Source organism: Ciona intestinalis, chromosome 2, assembly GCF_000224145.3.
Source record: "Ciona intestinalis chromosome 2, KH, whole genome shotgun sequence".
In the NCBI taxonomy this organism is placed as follows: Eukaryota; Metazoa; Chordata; class Ascidiacea; order Phlebobranchia; family Cionidae; genus Ciona; species Ciona intestinalis.
Genome location: NC_020167.2, coordinates 6,497,421 through 6,508,362, shown reverse-complemented (window position 1 = coordinate 6,508,362; position 10,942 = coordinate 6,497,421). Strand labels below are relative to the sequence as shown.

The window sequence follows — 10,942 nt, the reverse complement described above, 5'->3', positions numbered from 1 at the left end:
TATAAAAATAAAATTATTTGACAATGAACCACAACAATGCACTTTGTGATGTAACACTTGGCGTATGATTACAAAAAAGCGAAATTAAAAAAATTATGTTCTGTAGCACTGTAGCAGGAGTGACCAAACAAAACCCCAAATTTTATATTTTATACAAAAAAAGCAAATGCAAAGAGCCATGCACATATACACTAAATGAGATAACAACTGAGAAATCTATACGTAGAAATTAAATTTACTTTTTACCCTAACATGGCTTGAGATACAGTATAGTCACCCCTGTTTTATATGATAATGATGATATAAATATTCTGTATGATGTAACAAAATATCCAAATTAATAATCATCTGGTATTGGTTGCATAATCATATGCACAAACTCCCGATAATTGATGGAATCTTTCTTCTGAATATTTGCTGCTCTAAACATTTGATCAACTGCAACATAAAGGAGGTAAGCATTTCAGTGTTTCACAATATTTTTAGCAGTGTTTCAAAATAATTTTTGGAATGTTTCCTACATTTTAAACAAGTTTATCTTAACATTATTTTTATTGTTGCAGTCATTTTTTCTTGTATAACACAGTCCACGACACACACTATTTTTTATTATTATTTCATGGTTCTCCTTATACATACAAAGACAATTCTTGTTTAAAACACACATAAAAAATATCCTAAGAGTTTTTTATTCTTAACTTGTGTGAAACAATTTTTCCTGTACATGTGCCTTTACAATAACATTCTGATTTGCGTCATGAATATTTTACCTTCACGTGAGCTGAGTTTTTCACCAGTATTCATGAGGATATAACGAAGTCTTGATTTGGGGATTTTCCCTCGATGTTCAAGGCTGGTTAACTGTAAGTATCCAATAATTTATGACTTCATAATCATTGTTACATGATAACAGTAACGAAGATCTGATTAATTAGAACAACAAAAAATTAGCGCTAAAACAACAGTCCGTAAAACAGGCTGTGGGGTGGGTGAAAAATACTTGAGTAAAGTTGTAAATAAAATGATAATAATAAAGTATAAATGAATAGAAATAATATTAAACTTACCTGCATTGCAGCAGATATTTCATCTGCAACATTTTCATTTGGTGTTTGCCTATGCATAACAGTGAGGAATTGGGAAAAATCCATATATTCGTTTGGTTCTGAGATTAAGAAAATACAGAATTCATTTCATTGAGCTGTACGTATTTTTTGTTTTACAGCATTTTTTTCAATGTGATAATTTGTTACACCATGAAGTATAAATATATGAATAATGAAAATGTATATAATATTAATAATATCAGTGACAGTGAAATATAGAGATCAGGTTAAAGTCCTACGTTCCTCCCAATTTTATTAAACTAAACTAAATTTAATCATTTTGCCTTCTACAATTTTAAAAATTAAAATTTCATCATATAGATACAAGATACTTATAGCCAATACATACAACCCCTATAATTCAGGGTTTGAACCCCACACAGTATTATTTGATTACTTTTCTGTAAATAAGCGAGGTGTTTCTTCACTTCACCCTGAGTTGGGCATGCTCCTAGTTTTCTCATCACAGTGATCAACTGACTGCACATAATCCTCCCATTTTGTTTTTCATCATGAAGATTAAAACAATCTCGATATTCTAATAGTAAAGCATTTGTTATAATGGCAATATATAAAATATAAAATAATCCATCACAAAGTAATTTGAAAGCTTGCATGCATGAAACAGAACACTCGTATTATAACTACTGTCGTTTTGACGTTTTCTGGATACGCGAGGATAAAGCAAGTTACATTCATTCATTCCTCACAGCACTTCAACATACAATGATACTTGGTCATGAACTTTTAGGGGTTATAGTGGTTAATAAATAACGCAGGGGTAGGATAATACATGAATATTAATATTATGGTAGATAAAGTCTAAAGATGTATGGAACATGTTTTTTTGTTGTAAAAAACGCTACTTATTTTGCTGGGGGTAATTTCAACGTACAAACCTGCAATTTGATGCTCTTGTAAGTAGCGAGCCTGAAAAATAAGATTGTTTTGGCGTAAATATGTTTCGTACACTTTAAAAACACAAAATCTTACCATTTTAACAAAGTTTGTAGAAAGTTGCTTCTATTCAAAATATTAGAGGGAGTAGTAATGGTTACGTGACACAGTGACATGTGAACGTAGACAACGAATACAATATGATCTTACAAACGCTATTCATGTTTAAGATTTTAGATTTTTAGGCATAGATTGTTAAAATTGTAAATTCTGTACAGTTTTCTGCTCTTACAAATTGCTAGTATGATTTCTTTCCAAATGAACCTCAAATCCACTACCTCGTAGTTACAAATCCAAAGCTGAAACCACCTACCAAAGCAACGCAGGATAGGATTGAATATTGTTTCCGTTTGTACTGTTACGTGTACAAAGTAAATTCGAGGACTGTTACGTACGTGGACTGTTACGTGTACAAAGTAAATTCGAGAGGTATTACAGTACTGTAGGGCATGATTGATACCGTTAGCACATAGTATTCCATATTTTCTAATCGTGTTTTTTTGAACATGGCTTTTAAAGATGTGGGGAAACGGATATATAATTCTGAACAAATTGTTTGTTTACTATCTAATGGCACGAGCATAGTTTAATAATGTTGTATTATTAAACTATGGCACGAGAAAAGAGAAGGAAAACATGCCCCATCTTACTCCACGTACCTTACTTTAACTAGAAGTTAGTTAAACGTGGTTCCAAAAAAAACAAATTAAAAACTAATAAACGAAGTACTGTTGTCGCTAAATATTTTGTTTTTGTACGAATTTTACTTGGTCTGTATTGAAAAGCAAATTTGGTAGGCTATGTGGACACAACTATGTAGTCATATTCATAGCATGGGGTGACTAACGATGTTTACAGTGTCTATACTCTAGTCTCATTCACGTTGGTCTAATCTACTCAATACCACAGATATAAAAAAAGAGTTCTTTTTACTTAGAGGGGAACTCCCTTTCAAAATACACTAGTTTCGTCTTTTAGCGTCTCGTGACGTATAACGTCATTGTTAGGTAATAATTGATGGAAGTAAGAGCGTCCTTTATTGTTCACGCCTTTAGTCAGCTAGAGTAAGCAGTTCCAGGTTAATATCTGCAGTAATCCTTTACTTAGAATATTTAACAACATTTAAAGCTTTATGGTAGTAAGGGTTTCGAGATATAGTGTTTGAGATGCAATACAGTTAATTAATTGTTTGTTTTGCAGATTTGTTTTGACAATACACTGTTACAGTTTTGGAAACATTGTATCTTGAACTGCATTCAGTTTCGAAGCAACAGATCTTCCAAAAAACTTCATACAGAAAAATCAATTGAATTGGAAAAAATATTGTGGTGATCAAGACTTGTTTCGGTTGGTAGAATCCAAATGCGCAGTCGAATATGAATGAAAGAATGAATGATATTGTTTTGTTTCTTCCGTCACGGTCACGAAGACATATTATTAAAGAATTAGAATGGTAAAGCAGAACTTACTGCACTCAAGAAATGCCGCTTCTGAAATCAATACTATCCATCCGTAAATGATAGCAATTATGGAAGTTTTTTGCTGTACAGTTATTAGCCAATACATACAGTTAGCAAGAAATTTGGAAGGTTTTACCTAAATACAGTAAAAGTCATATGTAGCTTAATTGCTTGAAGAAGCTTGAATGGTAGCTATATGTATATTGTAAGCGTTCCTCTTTAAATAGAATCTGAGCAAGTTAGACTTTATTTAATATTATTTATAGTGCTGTATATAGGCGTTATAGCGATATAATAGGAAGATACTATAGTTGCAGTGTTAAGGGGGTTTAGTTGACTTGAGAAAAGAATGAACAGAAATATTAAGAAACATGTTTTAGAACCAAGTGTAACTTTGCTGAAATTCTATTCGAAATATAAAAGTCATTTCTGATGAAATTTTTGCTAAGACTTCCATTATATCTACGTTTCCGCTGCAACACAGAATTTGGATAATTCTCATTTAGCTCGAAAAATTAGCTCAAAATAAATCGTTGGCTCTGGACTACTGATCTGTAATTTCACGCTGAACGCCTTGGACATTAAAAAAATACACCAATATGATATATGTTACTATACTGGACTCCCTGCTGGTCTGGCTTTGCGTATTAGCATCTGAGACCCTAAAATGTGGATTGTATTTTGTCGTACATCTCATCTTGAATGTTATGAATGGACGTTTGCAAGGATGAAAACTTAGTAGACGTTTGCAAGCTTTTTTAGTTTGGAAACTGACATAAATTATGTGGACATACACTACACTAAATAGAACTTTGTAAAGACTAGGAACATTCTGAATTAAATGAAATTATGGAAATTGAAGATAAAGTCTACCCTAATTATAGAATACAAAGTTATGGGATCTAATAGAAAAATAATCTTCAATTGTGTCTATATTGCGATTTCTTATCCATTCCCCAGATTACAAGAAACACACCGCACTCACATCGGAGTCGCAACTTCCATCTTCACCAGAAATGGCGCAAGAGGGCAATGACGTCACGATGCATAAGTACCAACGTAAAGTTTTCTGTGATGGTTTATCCCCGTAAGTACATTGTAGTTCGATTGTAGTGCACGTGTACAACCAAATAAGCGGTTGTATGTTTTTATTCTATTGCCCTTTAAAATGCTGTTGTCGGGTGTATATCCAACTTTTATTCGTCTCTAACGCTTAATTGCTGTCATTTAGTCAAACTTAAATCTTTAAAAAGGCCCAAGAAACGTATATATGCGTTTTTTTAATGATTTGCTTGCATATAGAGTGGAAAAAGATAGAACACCTTTTCATTATATTTCCTCATCCCATTTGGTAGTAAACAAAAACAATCAATCAATCAAAAAGTATAAAACCATATTTTACGACTCTCATAGACCGCTGCTAATTGTTAAAAACGCGATCAGAATTATATGTGATCTAAAGGTATCCCATCTTTTCCCACAGAGAATTAGTTGTAAGCCATGTATAACGTTCGTTAATGAAACTTCGGTGAATAAATGAATGTTACGTATTTATTTTCGCCTTACGTTTGCTTAAATAAGTTAGCAAATATTTAACATGTATTATTGTACATGCAGGCGCCTCACAAACAACAATTGTTTTATCTACGTTGGCCTCATCAACGCTGTATTGGGATATCAAGTAACGCCCTTTACACCCGCCTCCGAAATGATGAACAGTATACCACCGAAACCCTTGGAGGGGGAAATGCGTTAAAGCGGGCTTCCAGGTTTAGGTTCTTTTGCAGCCGACTCTGTCTATGCTGCAATTGATCTCGTTCCTGGGTTACAAAAAAACGAGAACCTGGGTGCTGGGCATTTCCTTGACGTGGAACCCAGGCTTTAAACCAAACATGCCCGACAGAACGAATAAAACCGATTGATTTTTTACGAGTTTGCAGTTAGAATACATAAAAGTCACTTAGGGCAGATATTCATCTTCCTTATAACTATTCATGTACGTCAAACCATAAATAACACCTATATATGTCTAACTACGCGCAAACCATGGTCTGGCATATGGACTTCGGAGCTAACCAAGAGAAAGTTATAATCAACAGAAATTTAAAGCTTTTTACGAAAGAAAAAGTTCAATATGAAACAGTATATATAAGAGCACACACATTATTTGAGATTTGTTTACGTTTTAATTGTTAGTTATTCATCAGTAGTAAGATTCTAAATCGGTCAACCAAGGAAATTCCCCAGAAATTCGATTCTTTTCATCAGATTAACAAGAAAAAAACATAGCTATCCGCCAGGTGTCGCTACATACAGGCAATTAAATTTTAACTTAAACTTCAATAAAATTTGTGAAACTGAAATTATTGTTTTTATTGTACTTTGTTGACGTTTGTTTAAATTTTTTCTCGGTATTTTTTAGTATTTGTTGGTACTAATCACTATTCGTTGCTAAGTAGTTGGTTACGTAGGGAATAAGGGAGTCTTATGCTGGACATTGGACACGGTTTGTCATTAATATCAAGTCATACAGACCTATCAGGTGTGGTATTTTCCCATTAAAATTGACAGGGAGTAATTTTAGATATTGACATATTGTTAGTACCAAAATGTTATAGTTCATCATATTTTAGTCATGAGAAATAAATTAAAAGTAAAAAAGAAAATGGATTCCAGTAATCAGTTTCTAGAACAATTAAGAAGAAACTTAAAATCCCCACCAAATAAAAAGCTTGACACAAGTTTTATTTTAATGTGGTGTAAAAACAACAAAGTTTAGCGGACATAGTGGACATAAACTAATAAAAAGGACCGTGCAGAATACCCATTAAACAATGGTTGGTTAGGGTTTTTTCCAGCAAAGAGAACATTGATGGTAGAAGTAAAAGCAGTAACATCTTTAGCTCCGGTCATGATAGATGTTAGGTCACCAGTCTGCAGAGTATGGCAGTTCCTGACGAGATATCGCGGGTGTAAGACGGTTATATTTCGCGTGCGCGCGTGCTATCATTAAAAATCTGTGTGCAAAGCATGTACATTTCCAAGCCACAATAGGAAATCTTACTTAATTAAATAGGTGTTTTTTTTAGTTTCATTAATTGGCGTGCATGGGACAAATTGTGGTGTGCATCACCAAAAGTCTGTAAAATAATCGCGCGTGCATCTGCCATACTCTGTAGTCTGGTTAGGTTCATCAATTTGACATTTTTCCCCCCATGAGAATTAAATTTTATTGGAAAATCTAATTGGAGTATGTGGTTATTGACTGTTTCATTACAAAAGTGCATTAAATGTACTTCAGCCAGTAAGAAGTAATCTAATATAATGTTATAATTATATATAAATACTATTATTAATGTGTTTGTGTATGTTTTGAATTTGTTAAATATTACATATACTCATACAGTTTCATTTATTGGTGTAATGCTTTGCTATGTATTGCTTTTACAAAATTTCATTTAAAAAACACAATGTTTGTTGCCAACAGAATATGTTCGTTTTAGTTATGATTTGCATTTTACCATAGGTGCCATAAAAAGATGTGATAAAGACACTTAAAGTGAAAATAACCGGTGCAAAAATGATTTCAAATTACTGTGCAACAAATTATTTGGATTTATGACGACTTAACTAATCCTTATCATGGATCACCACGAAGTTACGTACAGACCAAGTCTGGCTGAAATGAGTAAGTTGTTGTTATGTTACTGAGTTTGAAGTTTTATTTTATTGTGCACGTATCTGCTCGCAACTATTTTTTTTTTAATTTTAAATTTATATATTCTGGCTCAACATTTGTCGATTTAACCACTCCTTTATTTGACACTACAAGTGTTTTTTTTACCTTTACCAAGTTTTAACGACTGTTGTTTTGCCCTCATTTTCTTTCTCATCGCTGTGTAAATAATTCGATCTTCGTTACTGTATCCAAAGGGATAAAATAAAAGTTAAGTTTTGTCTGTTTTTTTGCCAAGCAGTTGTTGTTGTTATTTCAACTGTAAGTTTTAGTTCTCTCATAAAAACTACGCTCTAAATTCTAAACCACTATTTGAAACCAAAAGTGCATTAATTTCACCTGAAAGAAAAGTTTAGTTGCCATCTAATGCTGTTTTATTAGCATGTACACTAATTAATAAAAATGTGTCATATTTTTGAAGGTTAGGATATGTATAACTATGGTTTAGGTAATATGTTGTTACTTACAGTAGCATATATGGGAATGGTGTGTACAGACCACTAGACCAGTATAGTTCTGTTTATTTTTGATTATACCTTGATACCTACCCAACTACCAAACACAGTTCCAGTTTCTTTCCTATCTTGAAATGATCTTGAGTAAACACCGCTTATTTTACTTTCTCTCTCTTGGTTTTACAACCTTGCTTCAATATTGACTTTGGTATTACATCAATATACAGAAGTCTAACAACTTTGATATAACATGACACAACCCAGCTTTGCCCTTATGTAATATGAACATACTTGCTCAGTTCTACCTCTTTTTATGGTTTTCTTCTATTGATTTTGCCCTTCGTGTCACCACTTGAACACCACATTGTCCACAAAGTCTATGCCATGTTTAACAAAGAGCAGGATGTTGTATTCAGATGGATTTGCTGTTGGTATTCATCCTTAGTGTCTGGCTCTACTTGCATTTATTTTAGACTTAAAAGGTGTTTCATATAAATATGATCCTTATGTGTTTTAGACTTAAGGTGTTTCATGTATTATGTTCCTTATGTGGTTGGTTATGTACATTTCAGTGTCTAGCTAATACTTGTATGCAGTATTGAAAAGGTGTTCCTTATATTATGTTCCTTATGTGCCTAGTTATGTACATTTGTGTGTCTGGCTGTATATTATGTCATATTTTAAACCCAGAAGGTGTTTTTCCTGTATTATGTTGCCTAATGCATTTGGCTATATATTGTAGTGCAATTTTATTGAATCACTTCACACTTGTATGTGGTATTGAAAAGGTGTTCGTTATGCGCCTAGTTTGGTACTTGGTAGTTATGTACGTTTTATTGCCTGGGTGTACTTGTATAAGTTGTATGTAGTTGAACTTGAGACTTATTAGTTTTTTTTTATTCTATATTACCTTATATGTTTGGGTATGTTATGTATAGCAACTAATTTCAGATTTAGTTTTATTTTTGAGCTCATAAATGAAAATTTTGTATGACTCGATCATTCAGAAATAGAAGGGTCGTATAAACGTGTCTGGTTTACCAATTATTGTATCGCTTGTCAGTTTAAATGTAAAGTTATGATTTGAGTCATATCCATGTAGTTAAGTGATTATGAAAAGTGGGTTAGGTCATAATACATCATATGACTAAGATATGCCTTGTAGTTGGGTTTAACCAACTCAGTTATTGCTTATAACCTTTAATTGGGTTTATATGTAAATCAATAGATTGTTTTGAACAATATATTTGTTAATTACGGTTATTTGCATATAGGCATAACAAAATAGTTTAAGAAGCAATGTAGCAAACATCCTGTATACATCATACTAATGTGCCAAATGCACCAAATGAAACATATATTAGTATGATAGAATGTTAGTTATTTTTTCACTTAAGTTTGTTAAATTCGTTCTGTTGTTTGTTGTTGTTCCGTTTGTACTTGTTGCTGTTATACTGAATTTCATTAACTTTGTTCCATGATATAAAAAACTGCAGTGCTTAGGTTTTAGGCACAATTTACACTTAATTATTGTGTCATATATAACCACTTGTGACATCACAGTATGTTATTTTTACAGGATATCTCTTTGTTGAATATGAACATTACATTACCTATATGTTATACAGAGCGGTCAATAGTAATAACAGGTTACAGGGTTACAGTTACGGCTGTATTGGTATTTGCAACATAACATATACCAATTAGAAGTTGGCTTCCTATACTTTGCTTATTTATATTAAAGTTAGGTAAATAGTTGCTTTACATACAAAATTCTGCTTACTCTGTTCTGTTTATACAGAACCGAAAAACAGTGTGGTTTTGACTTGGCTTGTCTTCCTTCAAATATTATATTTGTGTAAAGTTAATCAGGTTTTCAGTGGTTAAAACGGTTTGTTAAGCATGCAACGTACTTCTTTTTTGCCTGTAGCCCATTGAATGCAGGTTTAAGGCTTGTCGCTGCTATCATTAAGGGCCTATCTGTCTTTGGACAAGACACTTAGCAGCAAACCCTGATATTGTCTCGCCACGAGACAGACGAAATGTTGGTCCTTTAAGATTACATAAACAATGCCACAAAACTTTTTCTACACTTATTTATAATAAGTTAAAATGTAAATTTGAAATTTCATTCTGGTCCAACACTTTGTCATTTGATGTAACATAAGGGAAACAATCAATAATGTGAGTTATGGCCCATTGTGGGTATATAGTTATGACATATAAGCTTATATACCATTATGACATGGTGAAACAGGATTTCCATAAACGTCAAAACAATGGGATCCTGTGATATCATAACTGAAAGTACTAAGGTATAAAAAAAAATAAATCTGTATAATCTTAATCAAGTAATTCACTTGTGATATGAATAATTATGGGAAAACAACCAGAATAAGAATTTCAAATTAACATTTCAACTTATTTGTTCTTTTGTTAGACCAAAGCATAATTAACATTGTAAAAAAACAAAGAAATAGTTTTCAATAGGTATAGCTTTGCGGTCTGTTACACACTAATTAAATGGGGTGGGGTATTAAGCCATACACCATGACTACGTTATGTAGCAGAAGTTTTCTGCCTTATGTACTTTAAGTTAAAAATAACTTAAAAATAGTCTTTTTATAAATCTTTACCCACAAACAATATAAAACAATACACAATGTTGCTGCTAGTTTGTAACTACTGGTTTTGCTCATGTACATAAAGCCCCTTTAAAATCTTACGATACTAAAAATAAAAGCATATTATGATGAATAATATGTTATATATTTAATGGATGACTCGTATTTACGTTACGTCACGTACTCAGTATACCTGTACAAGGGATTTGTATGGCTGCTTTCGCTTTGAATTGAAATGAAATGAATGGTAATTTATTTCTGGCTGTATGTTTGCAATTCAACAGCAATGAACAATGACCATTCAATTAGCACCAATGTGTGATTTGTTGCTTTAACTTGCGTCAACCCAGAAACCTTTATAGGATCAGAACTTGTTTTGCACTGATAGGAATTGTAGTTATGTAATGCACCATTTAGATTGACATTGTTGACAGTTCTGATTTAGCTTTTTAAACTGAATAGTTGAGTGTACAAAGTTTATTCATCGCAAAAAACAATTTGCTGTTTTGTAATATTTTAACCAAAGTCTATTTAATTATCAGTGACTAATTATACAGCTGCTGAAATAAACCATCCCGACAAGTATTAGACTTTAATCAAGTAT

At 32.4% G+C, this 10,942-nt stretch overlaps 1 protein-coding gene and 2 long non-coding RNA genes across 3 annotated transcripts; 2 read left to right on the top strand and 1 right to left on the bottom strand.

The window, feature by feature from the left end:
• Positions 1 to 37: 37 nt before the first annotated feature.
• LOC100186781 (calmodulin-like protein 4) lies at positions 38 to 2,236 on the bottom strand. Its single transcript, XM_002125411.5, has 6 exons — positions 2,100 to 2,236; positions 2,006 to 2,036; positions 1,504 to 1,644; positions 1,068 to 1,165; positions 771 to 861; positions 38 to 438 (listed from the first exon to the last, which is right to left on the bottom strand). Exons 1-6 carry the CDS (start codon positions 2,100 to 2,102, stop codon positions 338 to 340), a joined length of 465 nt encoding a protein of 154 aa, XP_002125447.1. The 5' UTR covers positions 2,103 to 2,236; the 3' UTR covers positions 38 to 337.
• An 867-nt stretch (positions 2,237 to 3,103) lies between these two features.
• LOC108951053 lies at positions 3,104 to 9,762 on the top strand. Its single transcript, XR_001975481.2, has 3 exons — positions 3,104 to 4,610; positions 5,141 to 5,274; positions 9,752 to 9,762. It is a non-coding gene; the product is annotated as an uncharacterized LOC108951053 (long non-coding RNA).
• On the top strand, positions 5,931 to 7,104 carry LOC113475757. Its single transcript, XR_003397527.1, has 2 exons — positions 5,931 to 6,065; positions 7,050 to 7,104. It is a non-coding gene; the product is annotated as an uncharacterized LOC113475757 (long non-coding RNA).
• Positions 9,763 to 10,942: the final 1,180 nt, after the last annotated feature.